Source organism: Terrapene carolina, unplaced genomic scaffold (assembly GCF_002925995.2).
Source record: "Terrapene carolina triunguis isolate 2854851 unplaced genomic scaffold, T_m_triunguis-2.0 Scaffold58, whole genome shotgun sequence".
Taxonomy (NCBI): Eukaryota; Metazoa; Chordata; order Testudines; family Emydidae; genus Terrapene; species Terrapene triunguis.
The window spans coordinates 91617059-91637821 of NW_020664409.1; the positions used below are offsets into that span (position 1 = coordinate 91617059).

Genomic DNA, 20763 nt, shown 5'->3' on the forward strand with positions numbered 1-20763 from the left:
AATAAGATTATACATGTAAATATAGTAGATGCTATTGTAATAGATAAATGTGCAGTACTGAGAATGAAACTACTCATATTAAATGTAAGTAGTAAAATACATAGAATGGATAGTTATCCATTACTGTTAATATGTTGATAGCTATAGTACTACACAGCAGAAGATTGTAAAGAGCTGTAAATGAAGCTGAAGATTTTACCTTTGGTTACTCGCTTTGAGAGGCAGCATAGACTAGTGGACAGATCACAGAGCTGGGAGCCAGATACTCTTGAATTCTAAACTCAGTTCTACCACTGACTCTGTGGCCTTAGGTTAAGTGATTTCTCCATCTGCCTTTGTTTCCCTGCAAGTAAAATGGAAATGTCAGTGATTCCTTGCAGGGTTTATATGGTTGCTTAGTGCTTTGAAGATGTAGTGTACTTTCATAAAATGCTAAATATCATTACTGGTAATTTAGTTCTGGATAATTTTGTATATTAACTTTTTCAATCTGGTAACTCTCTTTAATTTCAGTGTCTATGAAGAATCTGCAGAGAGTCTACATCAGTTATCGGACAAGCTCCCTGCTCCTGGTAACTTCACAGGCTTGTGTTTATCTTGAAGGTCCCTGTTCTGAGGAGCTTGCAGTCTAAGGACAGACAGAAGTTAAGGGAAGGGGAGCAACAACTGAGGAATTTTGAAATGTCAGCTAGTTTCAGTCTAGGTGGCATTGCAGAAGTGGGTACTTGAGGGACTTAAACATGGACAGGGTATTTGCCTTGTGAATAAGCTCAGAGAGGTTGGACCATGCATGTGGTGTAGAAGAAGTGATGGAGGTAACTGACTGTGAGAAAACAGATGGAGTTGAGAACATTGGCAGAGAGGGGGTGGAGGGTAGGTAACATGAAACCCAATGTGCAAGTGTGAGTAGGGAGGGGGCATTATAGAGAGTTTTGAAGCTTAAATTTGATTCACTAGCTGATAGGTGGTGTGGGATGTCAGTGGAGAGATCCAAAGGAGAGTGATGATCAAATCAACAGGCAAGGAAAATGACTGGACTGAAGTGAGCAATGTGTGTTTTTTGGGAGGCCAGAGTGGAAGATGTTGCAGTGGTCAAAGCAGAATATAGAGGGCCTGAGTGGCAGATTTCACTATGGGGGATGGAAAGAAAAGTACACACCTTGGAGATGCTGAGGAGGCTGAAACAAGACACGTCTGGTTGCGTGGGGCAAGGGAGAAGGAGGAGTCAAAAATAACCTGTATATCGTTGACTTGAGTCACAGGGCTGGAGTTGTTGATGGTGATAGAGAAGGGAGGGAAGTAGAGAACGTTTGGGAGAGAAGATAATGCGTTTTGGTTTTTCTGTGGCGCATAAGCTGATGACAAGACATCCAAGAGGGGATGCTAAAGAGACAGGCTGAAATTCCAATAGCAGTGTTTGAAATCTTGTTCCTACATTTCCTGATTCTGCCCCTTTAACATACCCGATCCCAATCAACAGTAAAGCATATTTTCTTAGAATGTTTTATAAATTTGGCTTACTCTTTAAAGTGAGATGAATGCTTGGCTCTACAATGTCATAGTATCACATTAATTTACATCATATGTGTTTTATTTACAGGAAGAGCCATGGTTGATGTAATACTACAGTCTGCTGAAAGAGATGCCCCCAAGTTAAAAGACTGCTTACCTGCTATTGGTGCCTTGAAACATCTGAGAGAATGGCATTCTGCAAAAATCACTATAGCAACAAATGACAATAAAGGGTAAGTTTTTTTTTTTTTAATTGTTCAAGCAGGTGCATTATTTATTTTGCGTCAACATATACTACTGTTTTTAAATAAAGCTCATGAAATGTCTTAGTTCTTGACAGGTATTCTTTAGGAAAGTATGGATTTCTCTCTTAGGGTATGTCTACACTACGAGGGTAGTTCGATTTCACTTAAATCAAATATGTGGAATCGATATTACAAAGTCGAACGTGTGTGTCCACACTAAGGACAGTAATTCGACTTTGTGAGTCCACACTAACGGGGCAAGCGTCGACATTGGAAGCGGTGCACTGTGGGCAGCTATCCCACAGTTCCCGCAGTCCCCGCTGCCCATTGGAATTGTGGGTCGAGCCGCCAATGCCTTCTGGGTAAAAAAATGTGTAGAGGGTGCTTTTGGGTAACTGTTGTCATCCGTCCGTCACTACTGACCTCCCTCCCTCCCTGAAAGCGCCGGCGGGAAATCAGTTCGCGCACTTTTCTGATCAGTGACAGCGCGGACGCCACAGCACTGCGAGCATGGATCCCGCTGCGACCATCGCTGCAGTTGTGGCCGTTCTCAACGCCTCGCAGCTTATCATACACCTTTCCCTGAGGCAGATGTAGAGAAATCAGGCGAGGAGGCTACGGCACCGGCGTGAGGGCCTGAAGTCGGAGAGTAGCACAGAGCTGTCAGAAACCACGAGCCCCAGCGCCCAGGACATCACAGTGGCAATGGGTCATGTGGATATTGTGAAACGGCGATTCTGGGCCCGGGAAACAAGCACGGACTGGTGGGACCGCATAGTGCTGCAGGTCTGGGATGAATCCCAGTGGCTGCGAAACTTTCGCATGCGGAAGGGCACTTTCCTGGAACTTTGTGAGTTGCTGTCCCCTGCCCTGAAGCGCAATGACACCCGGATGCGAGCAGCCCTGACTGTCCAGAAGCGAGTGGCCATAGCCCTCTGGAAGCTTGCAACGCCGGACAGCTACCGGTCAGTCGCGAACCACTTTGGTGTGGGCAAATCTACCGTGGGGGTTGTTGTGATGCAAGTAGCCAACGCAATCGTTAAGGTACTGCTCTCAAAGGTAGTGACCCTGGGAAACGCGCAGGTCATCATAGATGGCTTCGCCGCGATGGGATTCCCAAACTGCGGTGGGGCTATAGATGGGACTCACATCCCTATCCTGGGACCGGACCACCAGGCCAGCCAGTACATTAACAGAAAGGGCTACTTTTTCAATGGTGCTGCAAGCACTGGTGGACCATAGGGGACGTTTTACCAACATCAACGTCGGATGGCCGGGCAAGGTTCATGACGCTCGCGTGTTCAGGAACTCTGGTCTGTTTAGACGGCTGCAGGAAGGTATTTACTTCCCGGACCACAAAATAACTCTTGGGGATGTGCAGATGCCTACAGTGATCCTCGGGGACCCAGCATACCCGCTAATGCCCTGGCTCATGAAGCCCTATACTGGCGCCCTGGACACAGAAAAAGAGCTGTTCAACTACCGTCTGAGCAAGTGCAGAATGGTGGTGGAGTGTGCTTTTGGCCGTCTCAAGGGGAGATGGAGAAGCTTACTGACTCGCTGTGATCTCAGCGAAACCAATATCCCCATTGTTATAGCAGCTTGCTGTGTGCTCCACAATCTCTGTGAGAGCAAGGGGGAGACCTTTATGGCGGGGTGGGAGGTTGAGGCAAATAGCCTGGCTGCTGATTACGCCCAGCCAGACAGCCGGGCGATTAGAAGATCCCAGCAGGACGCGCTGTGCATCCGGGAGGCTTTGAAAGCTAGGTTCTTGACTGAGCAGGGTGACCAGTGACTGTTAAGTTTGTGGACACAGAAGCTGAACCTGCCCCCGTTTCTTTACCCAGTTTATGTTGACTATCCTCTCCAGCTACATACCCCCTTCCCAAAATATAAAATCTGTTCTGTTTTGTTAATGAACACCGTTGTCTTTATTACTGTTTTCGCGGGAATGTTTTAAACCGGGCACGCAGACTGTGGCGGGGGGCAGGTTTAGTGTTCTGATGCAAATGATGCTTCTAAACTCCAGGAATGACAGGCTCCGCAGTGGTGGACTGGTTGTTTCAACGGAGCCTGCCAGCACTCCTGGGCGGGACTGCATGTATGTGTCGGCTAGGTGACTTTCTGGCAGTGGGAGGAGGGTTAGAGATCCCCTGCTGCGTGGCTCTGTGATCCAGGATAAGGACCGCTGCATAAGATCAGTAACTGCCCTCCCCCGCCACAAAGTCACAGAGCAACCCCCCCCCACACACACAGAACATGAAAACCACCTCCCAGACTGACCAGGGTAACTAGTGACTGCACTGTGTATGTGTCCTGATGCTAGACCTGCCCCCGCCTCTGTACCCTGCTAAAGGTGACTGTCCTGTCCAATTACCAAGCCCCTTCCCCCCCTTCAGACAGACTCTCCTCCAAAAGAAAATCATGGAAACAGTAATTAACAGAAACGAATATTTTATTATGAACCACACATGAAACGGGGGGAGGGGGGGAAACTTGTGTGAGGTGGGTAGGAAAGGACTTTTCAAATTTTGAGCACTCTGCAGGGGTGGAGTGAAACTTTTCACGGCCCTTGCCGCCCCTCCTTCTTTGGACTTTGGGTGAGGGGGGTGTGGGACTTGGTGGCGGGGGAGGGCGGTTAGAGATAGACTGCAGCGGGGCTCTGTCCTCCTGCCTCCGGTCTTGCAGAACATCCACAAGGCGCCGGAGCGTGTCCGTTTGCTCCCTCATTAGTCCAAGCAGCGTTTGAGTCGCCTGCTGGTCCTCTTGACGCCACCTCTCCTCCCATTCCATGATTGCTCGGTGCATTTGGGACAAGTTCTCCCTCCACTGTGTCTGCTGGGCTGCCTGGGCTCGGGAGCAGCCCATTAGTTCATTAGAGAACATGTCCTCACGCGTCTTCTTCTTCCTCCGCCTAATCTGCGCTAGCCTCTGGGAGTCTGATGCCAGGCTGGGTTGGGAGACAGTCGCAGATGTGTCTGTGGGAATGGGAAAAAGGGAGTGAATTCCTGAGACAGATAAATTTTGTTGTGAACAAAGAACATAGTCTTTCTCTGTGAACAAGACCATGCACTGCACCTCTCACATGCGCACTCAGGACAAGGTCGAATTTTCGGCCCTCGCCTTCAGTGCCTGGGGTCTTGCAGTGGCGATCTGAGAAGCGGGGCAGGACACCTGAACTTCTGTAGCAGGCAAACATGGTAAGCCGTAGACTTGTGGCTGCTTAAAACTTTAATAGTAGCACTGGCCTCCTTTCACATTGAAAGCAATGCCAGTCTCTGCTGGCAGCAATCAGGCTAGCATGGACTCTGCCCCTGTCCCACCCCCTCGCGGCTGTCCCAGGGAAAGATCCCTGTATGCTGCCCCTCTCCCTCCACCGCGTGGCTGTAAAGCAGTCCCAGTACTAACATTCCCCTCCCTAATTCAAAGCAGGGCATCGTGAGCGACATCACCCTCATGAGGATCTCGGACAGCAAGAAGGAACGCATGCTTAGGGAAAGCATGCAAAAACCAGGGCCGTATGCTGCCATGCTCTGCCGTGCGATGATCCCAGAATACTTGATTGTGTCGTGGCGGGGAAATGTCTCGTACCATGGGGGACCAAATAAGATCGCTCTCCCCAGGAACCTGATGACCAGGCTTGAACATTACCTCCAGGAGAGCTACGTAGAGATCTCCCATGAGGATTTCGTCTCGATCCCCGGCCATATAGACCGTATTTTGGTGTAGCTGCACTGGCAGGAAGTAAAGAGTGGAGCGTCTTTGGCTGGAGAATCATGAAAAACCAGACATTGTTTGATTTTTTTTTAAATAGTTGGGACTAAATAGTTAAGCGCCTAAGGCAAAGAAATCATGAAAAACCCACTGTTAATATTATAAATATTCCAGTTCTGTTAAAAATAAATGTTTAGATGTTTAAAGCACTTACTGCTTGATCCTTCTCCTGATTCTGTGTCCGGGCTAACGGCTGGGGACGGTTGGTAGGGGATCTCGGTAAGGGTGATGAAGAGCTCCTGGCTGTCGGGGAAATCAGCGGTGCCAGCGCTGTCGACTGCCTCGTCCTCCTCATCTCCTTCTTCATCTTCCCCGTCCGCTAACATGTCCGACGAGGAACCGGCCGCGGACAATATCCCATCCTCAGAGACCACGGTCAGTGGTGGGGTAGTGGTGGCGGCCGCACCTAGGATGGAATGCAGTGCCTCGTAGAAACGTGATGTGTGGGGCTTGGATCCGGAGCGTCCGTTTGCCTCTTTGGTTTTTTGGTAGCCTTGTCTCAGCTCCTTGATTTTCACGTGGCACTGCGTTGCATCCCGGCTGTATCCTCTCTCTGCCATGGCTTTTGAGATCTTCTCGTAGATCTTAGCATTCCTTCTTTTGGAGCGCAGCTCTGAAAGCACAGACTCATCGCCCCACACAGCGATGAGATCCAAGACTTCACGATCAGTCCATGCTGGGGCCCTCTTTCTATTAGATTGCACGGCCATCTCTGCTGGAGAGCTCTGCATCGTTGCCAGTGCTGCTGAGCTCGCCACGATGTCCAAACAGGAAATGAGATTCAAACTGCCCAGACAGGAAAGGGAATTCAAATTTTCCCGGGGCTTTTCCTGTGTGGCTGGTCGGAGCATCCGATCTCGGACTGCTGTCCAGAGCGTCAACAGAGTGGTGCACTGTGGGATAGCTCCCGGAGCTATTAGCGTCGATTTCCATCCACACCTAGCCTAATTCGATATGGCCATTTCGAATTTAGCGCTACTCCTCTCGTTGGGGAGGAGTACAGAAGTCGAATTTAAGAGAGCTCTATGTCGAACTAAATAGCTTCGTGGTGTGGATGGGTGCAGGGTTAATTCGATGTAACGGCGCTAAATTCGACATAAAAGCCTAGTGTAGACCAGGCCCTAGAGAAGAGGAGGAGCTATCCAGACAATTCTATTGTTGTAAATACATGCTTTCAGCAAAGGGGCCGACAGAAATACAGCATTTAAAATGCCTCTAATTTCTAGGGCACAGTATATAAATATATTTGATCTCAGTTTACTTAACTTTGCCTCATAGATCTAGTTTTCCCTGATATTCTGGCTTCATTTTACATAACATATTGTATAAAGTTAATATATTAGAACACACAATTATTATTGATTAACTTTGATTCTGGATTTGTATTTTTTATAAAATGGGTTTCAAGATGCTGTTTTTGTCTTTTGAAGTAAAGACTATTCACTTGAATATTTTTAATTACACACAAGTTTGCTGATTGCCTATTACCCTCTCACCTAGTCAGCTCAGTGTAAAATATAGAATGACTTTGGATATGTTTTATTTTTAACCACAAGTCATTCAGCTGCTTTTTTCCCCATGAAGAGAATTGGGAACTAGAGTAGGGGTGCCTAAGCTTTGTGTCCAATAAGTAGGCTCAGTCCTCCATTGTCTTGCTGTCATTTGCCATAACCATGTGCTCTCTTTCAAATCCAAGCCTGGAATTTGAGAGAGAGGGTTAATCTCATAATATGTTACAGTGCTCGAGACCTGGTCAACAAAATTGTGATAAAACAAGGAAACGCGTAGTCCTGAAATAAATGCCTATAGCTAGAGAAAATATTTACTTGTCATAAGACACCTGCTAATACCCACAGAGGGAGATAAAAAACTATCATGATCAATTTATCATGATGGAAAATTCCTTCCTGATTTCAAGTATGGCAATCAACACTTCCCTGTGCAACCTGCTTCGGATCAAGTAGGCTTAGCTCCGTGCTGTGCTGCATATCCCTTATGCATAATGAGGCAACCTAGTCCTGCTCTTACAACATGTAAACCTACAAACGATGAACAAGGGTAGGGAGATCCTCTAGTTGGCAAGAGAAGCCAATGTCTTCCCTTTCTATCCATGCCTCCTTATTCCCCTTAGTACACAGAGATGGCCAATAGTAGGACGTGCAGACCACAAGACTATTAATTACAAGCCGACTCATTTTGCCAAGCCAGCCATTGCTCGATACATGTCAATGCACCCTACTGTCATCTTTGTGGAGCATGGAAACACCTTCCCCTGCAGAAGGGGGAGCCAGCATTTCTGTAAGAGTTTGTACTTTTCAGAGTACAAAGTTATACATATTTGTCTGCGTTTACATATTTTCAGAAGTCTTTTTAGTGCTAAGATTTAGTAGATACATTGGATTAAACCACATAGCATGTTAATCTGTAAAACTAGGTGAAATGAGATTCGTTATTTTTTCTTTACAGTAGCTGGCAAAAAATTGCAGACTACCTATCAGCAGATGTTGTGGCTTCAGATAATCTAATAAATATTATTGATTCAAAAGAGCTGTGGAGAGGAGAGATTCAGATATGGGAAAGAAAGGTAAATTAATTTTTTCTAGTTTTGGTTAACTTTGTTTAGGTTCACTGTGTACACATGGTGCATGAAATTGTTATGGGATACGTATTGTATTATAAATGCTTAAACTTCATGCTGTCATCTGAATTTTTTAACAATCTAATTATATAGGAACAAGTTTTAATAATTAACGCTTTTTTTTTCTAAACAGAGACAGTACAAACTGATTTCCCCCCCTCCCCCCCACCCCCCCGGTATAACTAAACTGTGGAGTTTCATGGTTTAGGGGCCTAACTTTTTACCCTCTTTACCTTTGGGTGGGTGGGTGAGTGTGTGTGTGTGTGTGTGTGTGTTTTTTTTTTTTTAAGCCAAATCTTTTGTTGTTCATGACCAACCATTTATCCTCTTTCTGTGCTATTTTGTAGTACTCAGATGAAAACCCACATCTAGCACTTGTGCAAAAACAGCAACCATTCAACTGTAGAAGACCCTGCTTGTGTTTGCAATGTCTTAATCTTGAGTACATTACCTGGTTACCCAACCCTAATATTATTCCTACTTAGTTGTTTGTTGAAATCTGTTGGGCCATATCCTTTTAAAGTAATTGTATATCTAATTGACTGAAGAAAAATGGGTTTATTAAAATAATGCTTTGCTTTATGTAAACTTTATTTCATTCTTCATCTGCTACCCTGTTTCCCCGAAAATAAGACATCCCCCGAAAATAAGACCTACTTCCAGTTTTGCCTCTCGCTGTAATATAGGACATCCCCCGAAAATAAGACCTCCCCGATAATAAGGCCACCCCGGAATATAAGGCCCCGAAGCTCCAGGAAAAATAAGACCTCCCCTGAAAATAAGACCTAGCGCATCTTTGGGAGCAAAAATTAATATAAGACACTGTCTTATTTTCGGGGAAACACGGTAGTTGCACCAAATGCTTGATATGCAAGAACATGAGAATTTTTCTAACCTAATTCATCTCATTAACATCAGGCTTTATATCTGCCTTTTTTTTAATATTCTGTCTATTTTCTTTAGTTTGGATTTGAAGTTAGGTTTCCAAAATTTTGTATAAAGAGTGTCTCGGCCAAGCCATTCAGCACATCGCATTTAAATACTTGCTTCACTGCCAAGAAAACAGCACAATCAAAGACTACTAATATTTTGCCAGAGGTAAGGCCTGTGTTTGATCTGTCTTTGAACTACAATAGTTCACTTTTTTTACCTTCCTGAGAAAATTAATAATGAGGGAAGTGGTAGTCAGGATTCAAAAACAAATATAAAAGTACTGACTCTGTAACGTACAGCTCTTACGGCCTATCTTGTTCATATTTTATCTGGATAGTATCAGTGATATTTGATCTAATTACATGTCTAAAATGTGATACTGCGTTCTCAAAGTAGAAATGAAAAATGGTTCTGATTTCTTAGCTTTCAAAAAATTTAATGTTAAATACTGCTGTAGCATGTTGAAGCATATATTCATTTATTTACTTGTACAAATACACTTTATTATTAAACACTTTTTTCTGAAAATTGCTTGTACCATTTTTACCCAGTGGAAATTGGTCATCTTTTAAAGTTTAAAAGTCAAAATCCATAGTTATTGGTGGAAAATACTTAATATAAAAACCCCTTTAATGTAACTATATATATGAATGTTAATAGTTTTTTACAGTTAAAGGTTCTAAATATATTTTGTCTTTAATTGTATGGTCTTGAATGATTTTTATTTGTAGTATCTGAGGGAAGATGGGCTCAGAAGTAGCCCTGCACATATTATTTCATATGCATATGTGTATTCTAAGGAATCTATTGGAAGAATCGTTTTAGGCACCTTCCATAAGTTTGCCCTTTTAAGATGTTTAATTATATTTTAATTTGACTATATTGCAAAACCTTCCTCTCTTTCTCACCCCCATTTCCCTGCTTCAAATGTGTTCCTAAATAAGGACCCAGTTCAGCAAAGCACTTAAAGCAAATGATTAAGTCCCATTGAAATAATATCCAGAAGATAAAAGTTACAAATTCTGAATTTAATTTCTTTTCAGGTTTTTCATTATTATGGTCCTGTCTTAGAATTCATGCGGTTGGTGGTGCTCTCAGATCTGCCATCCTATTTTGTATCCGGTCTTGAATTTGAGCTGTATCCTTTTGTTTCAAAGCTCATCATCTCCCTTCCCCCCCCCCCCCCCCCCCCGCCCCCCCGGGTGTTTGCAAATGGGTGGAAGAGAACGGGGGCTGTGGTGGGTTACCTTAATTTGCTAAACTTATGATGTATATTTAGTTATGTCAAAGGTGCCTAGATTATACAGACAGGCACCTTTTAGCGCTTCTATAAAACTAACTAAATAAAATAAAGATGCATATTAATATTCTTAAACTATTTTTCTGATTATACCACCAATTACATCAAGTACTGCCTAGTATATAGGCTGATGTGAGACTATGGTAATGTTTATCTTTCTGTAGCATAGGGACACTTCTCTTGTTATAGAAATCTGTGATTTAAAAAAAAAAAAACTTTCAAAATATATCTCTGGGTGCATGAAGGTTTTAACACATTTGCAATTTCCTGAGAATGTTTAATAAGATCTAATTATGAATAGGTGATATTAGAACTGGAATGTCTAATGAAAATTTTTCCCCATATGGAGGATTTCAGATAAAATAAACTATATTCAAGTGATTCAGAGTTAAAATTGAAGCTAAAGCAGATGCAGAATATCTTCATATTTGAAACGCTTTCCTTAAAGACAAAACTTTCAGCTAATTTAACACTTTTTTTTGCAAGCAGCATAAAATGTATATAAACTTTTCCTGATCAAGTGTATATTTTAGAGCATGAGTTTGAACTACTTATTGAACCTTGCAGCCCTCATGGTGTGCACCTAATGTTTGTAATTCAATAACTAGGAGGAGGAAAGGAATCTTAAATACTAAATGCATTCTCATGTGCTAACAAGAATTTTGTTTAAGGAGATCATGGACTAAATTTACTATAGTTATAAAGAGAGGGCTTAAAATAACACCAGCGTAGTCAGAGGTTAAATGTATACATCTTTGGAAGTGTTTTACTTATTATTAAGACACTATTGATGCAATATATTTAATGCAATGACTAGATGAGGCATGTAAACCAATATATTCTCCATCTTATGCTGCACAGTATTTAAATTCACCTTGTACTGGCAGCTGGTCATTTAAGGGGAGACGCTTCAGGGTAAAAGAGCTTCTTATCGTGCTTCATTTTATTTTCGCAATTGTCAAACCACATATTGTCCAGTGTGTCTATTCTTTCTTAAATTTAATTGCTGATCACTTTAAAAGAAAATGCTCTGGTGTTAAATTTAATATACTGAATTCCTCTTATCTTTAATTCCTCTTATCTTTAATTCTAAATCCGCTCCAGGACAATGGGGGCTGCAGGAAGCAGCGCGGGCCGAGGGATGTGCTGGCCGCCCTTCCTGCAGCCCCCATTGGCCTGGAGCGGCAAACCGCTGGCAGTGGGAGCCGCGATCGGCCGAACCTGCAGACGCGGCAGGTAAACAAACCGGCCCGGCCCACCAGGGGCTTTCCCTGAACAAGCGGCAACCCTCGTTTGAGAACCACTGATTTAGACTGTACTATATATAAAAAAAGTGTGAAATTCCTCCCACTCCCAAGCTTTTCAGAATACAGAATTACAAGTATATTAATTTAAAGAGATTTGTCTGTTACATTGGAACTGACATCTGTGGCAGTTCTGCTGTGAACTGGAGGCAGTATTGTAGCTCTAAGGGTATGTCTGCACTGCAAAAAAAAACAAAATAAAACCCCAAACAAGAAGTAACTATGGCAATGAGTCTCAGAGCCCAAGTCAACTGACTTAGGTTTGCGCTGTGAGGCTAAAAATAGCAGTGTAGACGTTTGGACTCGGGCTGGAACCTGGTGAGAGGGAGTGGATCCTAGAATCTGCGCTGTAGCCCAAGTACAAAGCTCTGTAGCACGAGCCCGAATCAGTTGATCCAGGCTCTGAGACTTACTGCCACGGGTCTTTTTTTGCAGTGTAGGCATACCCTTTAGTGTGCTGGGTTAATAGACCATAATACTTTATATAGATTGTGCATAGGAATATTTACATAATTTAAGACATTTACCTAACAGAGAAGCAAGCCTCCATCCATAGTAGTAATTATCCCTACATGTAAAAAGGAAAAAGATCATGGATTAGTTTGTGACATGCAAATAGCATGGTCAGAGGTAAGCAAAAAGCCATGTCTTTACAGCCTGTTAAAATAAAGTAGGCTCACAGCCTTATGAAGTTTGTCATGCTTAGTTTTGTAAGTGGAGGTATAAAGTGCACTTGAAGAAACACACTGTCTTTGATCTAATGCCGTGATAAAATTAAACAAATAATCTTAGCATGCATTGTTGGGTTAACAGGTTGAAACAAAGAGGGCCATGCTGCTATTTGTAAGATGAAGAGGAGAAGGGGGTATTTTGCTAGGCACTCCTATTTTGTTATACTGACACTCCACTAATGTTGAGCTTTCTGTGTGAAGAAAAGCCTTAAGTGGTTTTAGTGTATATAACTTATTTCAGTGTGTAGGGACACTTTTTTACACAAAATGTGTATAAGTTAAAGGGAATGGATAGCTAAGGAGCCCTTTATCTTCTAGCACACAAGTTAAAATATCATTCAGACCAGCACTTTCTTCAGTTGATACCGTCAGTCTGATTCTTATGCTGCCAATCAAATGCCTTTCAGAACTAAGAGGTGATGGTTTTTATTGTACAGAAGGATATTCCATGTTCCGTTAAATCAATACACTTAAAAACAGAGAAATTGAGGAAGAGGAGGAGAATGCGGTATTTGAAGAAATATAATTGGGCTTCTCATTAAAGCCCCAAATAAAGTACAAATATCACTGTAGTCAGAACACAAATACCCATCTTAAACTGAACCCATTCATTATAATGAACAGCTTTCTGTAAAGGACCCACCAGGAATCATTCACTCACATACGTTGAGCATACCAGAAAGGAAGAACATAAAAATACAAATCTAATCTGTTGGGGTCTGCGGGATATATCATTATACAGTTTAACCACTTTTCTTTAAGACCTCATGAGTAGAGGCCTGTCAGTACCTCAAAGGATTAGATCCTAAATGATTATCTCAAAACTATCACCTGCTATTTTGGTGGTTGAGTGCAGAGTGAAAGATGGATCTCAGATTTTGTTCTAAAGAGCAACAACAAAAAAGTAAAGAGAGAAACACAAGAAGGCAACTCACCACCAGGTGGTATGAGTGCTGCTGGTGCCTGGAGTGCCTCAGTTATGACAGTATATCTGTTGCTTTGTAGAAGTTATCAATCAAATCTACATTCAGTGGGAAGTTATAAGAAATTCAGGCTTTATCAGTAGCATCTGATACCAGCTGATTAAAATCTTTATATTCCTGAAAGAAGTCATTAACTATCATAATGGTAAGAGATTCAATAAAGTATATAAAATTTTTTCTCCTACATGGTTACCTAAAAGCTTTCAATAAATATGCTGTATATCATAACATATATTTACAAAATGCCTGGGTTAGTGTATTACCCCATCTGATACAGAGAATTTATTCATTATAATGCTTTGACAATAATGAGGACTGGTGGTTTAGTTTGTATTTAGGTGGATTGAAATGTTTCTTTATGCAAAATATGATTATACCATGATTTATAAAATAGCAACAGGTAAAACTATTTGAAGATGTGGCTCCTTAAACCTTTCTATACAGGAATTTGGCAAGAAACAATATCAATGAAAAGTCTACACTGTTTTTGGACCAGATTTCTTCTCTCTGTGAAAAGGTATAATTTTTATCAACTTTGCAGCAATTTTTTTTCAAAATTATTTGTGCATAATCTATTTCAGTGTACTTTTAATTTAACACCTAATCTCTGTGGAGCCTCCTCCAAAATTTTCTTCTAGGGCCTTTAGATATGTGTGTTTTATAGTTTCCAAGAACAGAACTCAAATGCCCATTAAATTGTGAACTTCAGCTAAGTTTTGACCTTAGCACATCTTGATACTCACTCTGAATCCCACTCATCCTCACTCCAATAGCTGTCCTTGTCTGCTCATTTTCATAATTCAGTTTAACCCTTTAACAAAAATTACTGACCTCACCCTCTTCTGTTCCCACAAATCTTTTTTTAAGTCCCTTTACAACAAGAGCCCCCCTTTCTTCCCCCTGCCTACCTTCATAAACACAAACAGCAGAGTACTCTGAGTAATTTTTTATGTTCTGCAGGACAGTAAATTGCACAGATGCTATACTGTTGGGCCAGCCATATCTTCAGTGTATTTGCTGTATTCGTAGATTTTTAAGACCAGAAGGGACCATTAGATCATCTATTCTGACCTCCTTTACGTCACAGGCCATTACATTTCACTAGTTACCTATATGTGGAGAACAGTTCATACAAGCTGATGTAGTGCTTCTAGTGTAGACGTGCCCAAAGTCACTGATTTCCTCACAGTGTTGGACATTCTTGCCTCCTAGGGGAATAGGAATAAAAACTGGTGATAGCCTTATCCCTCCATTTCTCATGTTGAATGTTGAGGAAATTTCTAACCACCAGCAGTGCATTCTAAATGCTGTTGGACAAGCCACTGTATTATCTTACCTCTTATTTCTCTAATGCAGAAAACGAGAAGGCATAGTGCATCATTTATTTTGCAGTCCTAGGCTGATGGAGATGGTTTTTATTTTTTGCAGATCGTGATTGCAAGAAAAGCCGATATATTTCTATATTATCATTTTTGAAAAATTGAGAACATTCTATAATTTTCGTAGGACAGTGCTTTTTAACTCTTTGCTCAGATATAATAGTTCTTGCTTTTTCTTGGTACCATAGCTCTGAATAATTATGCAGTAATGTTCATTTGAAAATGCTGTTTGCCTGAATTTTTAAGGCAATATAGGTATGTTTACACAGTGTTTCTGATGTTTATAACTCTAATCTACGGTAATCAGAACATTGGCTGCAGTGAGCAAATTGATATGATTATAGAAAGTTACTCATGTTGTGGTTCCATTATAAAACCATATTTTTAAGGGTGTACAGTGTAGGTGTTGAAAACTGGCTCTGGTTGTTCAGCTTGATATTTAGGATTTCTGCTAAGGAATGTATTTTCCTCAAACCTCTTCTTCATTTCCTACGAATAAACAGCTTAGTTATTTTAAAAATATACCTATTCCAAAAAACAAACAAACCACAAGGTTTTTGTGCATTGGTATAACTCAGATAATTATGATGTGTAAAAATGGTATTAAGCAGACATGTCAATTATGTATAGTAACTTCCATTTTTACTCATAATTAAAAAAAAAAAGCTTTTAGAACATTTTATGCATACTTATTAGATAAACTAGAGATGCTCTGACAATTGTGTGTAATTATCTGTACTAGTAGATTGAAACTGTTCTAAAAGTTTTATATTCAGTCTACTAGATACAGTACAATGCATATTTGAAAGTACATCAGAAACTTGCTGAAAAATGTATTTTTCCTGATACCACAGCCTGAATGCTCAAGTAAATAAGTATAGTTACTTCTGTTGTTCTCCTTATTACTAATATTTATTGTCCTGAGAGATAAATATTGGCAGAAGCAACAACCAATATCTGAATTTATTTGGAAAACAGAAAATATAAAAAAGATATGTCTTCTCTTGAGAGTGGAGAGTAGCCTACTGTGGCTCTTTATTGGAGTACACAATTAATTTCAGATTTTATTATTATATGGAGGTATTGTTAGCCTTACCGGATTTAGGTTGAGTTGTGATTTGCAATTATAATGTGAATTAAATCTCTGTATCAGGCATGAAACAGAAAATACAATATATGTGAATCCAGCAATACTCCGTCTCTTAACTTTCCCTTGATTTTAAAAAGCAAACTTTTCACTGTTGGGAATGCTGCTTCTGCTTAACTCAACTCAGCATGATACCAATAGAGACAAGTCTTGTTTGACAGTGAACAAAAAAAGGAATGAGTGTCTTTAATAGAAATGTGCTTTAATCAGCCTCTAATCAACAGCTAAAGAGGAGGAAACCTCTAGCAGGTATAATCTAGTCAGATCATGCTACAGGGTTTCAGCCAGTCACCAGCATGGATTAGGAGGGAATCCACCCCCATCCTCCCACCCACCCTGTATTCTGGGAGGGTTTTTTAAATCTCCTTCCTCTGAAGCATCAGGGATGACCACAGCTGGAGATGGTACACTGGGTGGGATGGGCCAGGGCTCTGAGGTGTTGCTGAGCATTTGAGCATTCCCCCTCTCAGGTGCTAGGCTGGCCAGTTCTTGCTCAGGGTCTAACTGATTGCCAGAACTGGGTTCGGGAAGGAATTTTCCCCCAGGTCAGATTGGCTGTGACCTTGGGTTTTTTTGCCTTCCTCTGTAGCATGTGGGTGCAAGTCACTTGCCAGGATTATCTAGGTATATTTCACATAATCATATCCCTGCCATTGTGGGGGCATCAGGATTGGTTTACCTTAGTGCCCTCTATTCTCTGCCTGTGGCACATAATAGCCTAGTCTCATGTGGGTCTCATTTATTTTGGTCTAATTTCCATTGTTGGGCTTAATGTGTGAGTGGTGATGGCCTGTGATGTACAGAGAAGTCAGACTAGATGTTCTAGAGGTCCTTCCTGGCTTTGAACTCTATGACTATAGGAGTAATATTGAGTGCACTGTTTTTGCTCTTTCTACAGGTAGGCGCCTTATTTGTTTTGCCTTGCAATGTAAACAACATGTTGATTCCCTCTCCTGGCCAGCTGAGTACAAAAAAATGGAAGGAACATATGGCCAAAAAACCGAAGGTCATAACCAGTAAGTAATGTATGTGTAGGGGTGTTGTGTTTGTGTGCATCGGGAGTATATAATATAAGTAGGCTTGGCAGAATTTGATTTTTATTTTGTTATTTCAACAGATAATATCAATGTTTATTTCTAAGCATTTTTTTCTGTTTTTTGTTGATTTAAATTTTCATAGTTGCAGGAAATTGGGGTGGGGGGGTCAGACAATAATTCTTATTGACAGTAGATATTGAGATTCAAAAAATTAAAGCTTTATAACCATTAAAACACAAATTGTCAACATTGCATATCAAAATATACAAAGTAAATATTCTTAAATTAAACTCTAGTAAGTTCTCAAGCAGAATTTTTCTTTCTTTGCCTATCTAAATTTTGATATTGATTTGAAATAGTTTTTGCGTGTATGGTGAAAATGACATTTACCAATAAAAATCTAATCCTTTCAAGCCTAAATATAAAGTTATTAGCACGAATATAGAATAGTTGCATTACTTCAAAATGGAGCTGCACTGGGGCTAGCAACAGTGACAGAATCTCCATAATATACAAAAGGCCTTAGTTATTAAGTTCAACTGTGCAATATGCAGAGCAGAGAAAAATTAAAAATAATCTGTGCAAGTTATATGGTGGGTCCAGCCAGCTCTGGGATCAGGGGAATGTAAATGTGGCTTAAAGGTACTGTTGTGTGCCAGTCTTCAGGTTCAGCTGTGGATCCAGCTCTTAATGTCTCTCCTTTCCTTTTTATTTTAAAAAGATGAAAGCCTCATTTTACAAATTAATTCAAGGCAATCGGTTTATGTTAACAGTGATATGATACACTGTAGTTATCTAACAATGATAATAGCTGCAGAAGTTGTCAGGAATCATTGGTCAGTATAACTGAACAAGTTACTTATGCCCCAAGATTTTGAGGAAGGGCAGATGTGATGTGATTATAGAGAAGATTAGCCGTTGGGTTTTCATTGATTGGAGTGACAGCACGGATGAAACCACGTGAGCACAGAAGAACATTCTCATATTGAAGGCTAGTATACCTAGTCTCCCAGCTCTAGTGGAAGTACATTGTATACCACTTTCTCCAAAGCCTAGCTAGCCTGTTTATAGTAAATTGAATAGGTGCTGGTCCACAATTTCTTAATTATGTGAGAGGGGTACAATGCTTCATCAGGATTAAAATATAAAAAGGAGTGAAAACACCCTTTCTTGACATCTCGAAATGAGAATCAGAGGGGTAGCCATGTTAGTCTGAATCTGTAAAAAGCAACAGAGGGTCCTGTGGCACCTTTAAGACTAACAGAAGTATTGGGAGCATAAGCTTTCGTGGGTCAGAACCTCACTTCTTCAGATGCAAGTAATGGAAATCTCCAGAGGCAGGTATAAATCAGTATGGAGATAACGAGGTTAGTTCAGTCAGGGAGGGTGAGGTGCTCTGCTAGCAGTAGAGGTGTGAACACCAAGGGAGGAGAAACTGCTTCTGTAGTTGGATAGCCATTCACAGTCTTTGTTTAATCCTGATCTGATGGTGTCAAATTTGCAAATGAACTGGAGCTCAGCAGTTTCTCTTTGGAGTCTGGTCCTGAAGTTTTTTTGCTGTAATATGGCTACCTTTACATCTGCTATAGTGTGTCCAGGGAGGTTGAAGTGTTCTCCTACAGGTTTTTGTATATTGCCATTCCTGATATCTGACTTGTGTCCATTTATCCTCTTGCGTAGTGACTGTCCAGTTTGGCCAATGTACATAGCAGAGGGGCATTGCTGGCACATGATGGCATATATAACATTGGTGGACGTGCAGGTGAATGAGCCGGTGATGTTGTAGCTGATCTGGTTAGGTCCTGTGATGGTGTTGCTGGTGTAGATATGTGGGCAGAGTTGGCATCGAGGTTTGTTGCATGGATTGGTTCCTGAGTTAGAGGAGTTATGGTGCGGTGCGTAGTTGCTGGTGAGAATATGCTTAAGGTTGGCGGGTTGTCTGTGGGCGAGGACTGGCCTGCCTCCCAAGGTCTGTGAAAGTGCGGGATCATTGTCCAGGATGGATTGTAGATCACTGATGATGCTCATCAGTGATCTACAACCCATCCTGGACAATGATCCCGCACTTTCACAGACCATCACAGGACCTAACCAGGACCTCACTTTCACAACACCATCACAGGACCTAACCAGATCAGCTACAACATCACCGGCTCATTCACCTGCACGTCCACCAATGTTATATATGCCATCATGTGCCAGCAATGCCCCTCTGCTATGTACATTGGCCAAACTGGACAGTCACTACGCAAGAGGATAAATGGACACAAGTCAGATATCAGGAATGGCAATATACAAAAACCTGTAGGAGAACACTTCAACCTCCCTGGACACACTATAGCAGATGTAAAGGTAGCCATATTACAGCAAAAAAACTTCAGGACCAGACTCCAAAGAGAAACTGCTGAGCTCCAGTTCATTTGCAAATTTGACACCATCAGGTCAGGATTAAACAAAGACTGAGAATGGCTATCCAACTACAGAAGCAGTTTCTCCTCCCTTGGTGTTCACACCTCAACTGCTAGCAGAGCACCTCACCCTCCCTGACTGAACTAACCTCGTTATCTCCATACTGATTTATACCTGCCTCTGGAGATTTCCATTACTTGCATCTGAAGAAATGAGAATGTGTCTTAGATGAAGAGAATACTGGAGGGGCCGGGGGGAGACATAAAAAGAATACATAGCAGGAATGGATTTCTTGAATTTAATCCTTGTGCAGCTATAGATACCAATTTGATTTTTCTCCCTAATTTAAATTAAAACTGTTCTAGAAAACATTACAATATTTTATACAATATTTGTACAGATTATTTGTTGAACTTTCAGTGCTTAAATCTGTCTAAAATATTATTTGTTGAGACAGTGTTATATATGCCTCAATCCAAGAGGGATAACAAAGCTTGAAGGTGGTATTAAGTGTTTTGATCTTTGAAGCTTAATACAGTATTCTGAAGTGCTCAGTCTCTGAGCTTCTTGTGTTTGCAGACATCTGTCAATTTAATAGTTTGTATAAAACGTGGAAAAAATAGTTTCTTCAAAGTTATTACTGTCAAGTTCAGTGATAGATTTTATTCTAGTACAATCCGTATGATCCATGCTTTTGTTAGGAAATAGAATGGAGTATTTTTCATATGCTTCACAGCAGACATTTCTTGCTATCCTTATACTTTTAATAGAGATTTTAAATTTTAAATCTATTTGGATAAATACCCCCTTTGTGAGTAGTATCTGCCTCATAATAAAAAGCATTTACAGAAATTTACATAGTTAATGAATAATTCTGTTTTCTCTCTTTTTTTGGGGAGGAAGAGAGTGGTGAGGGTGCCTAACACTTCATAACACATTTCTAAAAAATTAGGGTTGTTTCGATCCAAATATTCCAAGAAGGGTTTCCCACTCGCAAAGATTCCATCCACCGCCACCCTCTTTACAAATGTAGCAGACAGTGTACAGTTTTTCTCCTGTTTTAGGATAGAACTGTAACTTTTTTGCCTCATAAGGTAAGATTTAAGGTATTTATCTTCTCATTTAATAATAACTGAAATTTTAGGGAGCACCTCTCATCCAAAGATCTCAAATGTATTTTACCAACTACATGCAGACATTGCCTTCTACATATGGAAGCAGCATTTAAATAACACACAACTATATTATCCAGTAGTTCAAGACAGAAAGTAAAAAACAACAAAAAACTGCACCCTTATCCTGTTGAAATTAAAGTGATATGTCAGGCAGAATACGATAACCCAATCAGATGTTGTCAAGGATACCAGAATT

At 41.1% G+C, this 20763-nt stretch overlaps 1 protein-coding gene across 2 annotated transcripts in view; it reads left to right on the forward strand.

Moving 5' to 3' along the window:
* The window catches only part of MTBP (MDM2 binding protein), a 68122-nt gene that overhangs the window by 13409 nt on the left and 33950 nt on the right, over positions 1-20763 (forward strand). For both annotated transcript variants that reach the window (XM_026646234.2, XM_026646240.2), the window contains exons 5-11: positions 514-572; positions 1601-1745; positions 7998-8115; positions 9133-9267; positions 10146-10240; positions 13865-13937; positions 16845-16962. In XM_026646234.2, coding sequence (XP_026502019.1) covers positions 514-572; positions 1601-1745; positions 7998-8115; positions 9133-9267; positions 10146-10240; positions 13865-13937; positions 16845-16962 — 743 coding nt within the window. The remainder of the gene's footprint in view (positions 1-513; positions 573-1600; positions 1746-7997; positions 8116-9132; positions 9268-10145; positions 10241-13864; positions 13938-16844; positions 16963-20763) is intronic.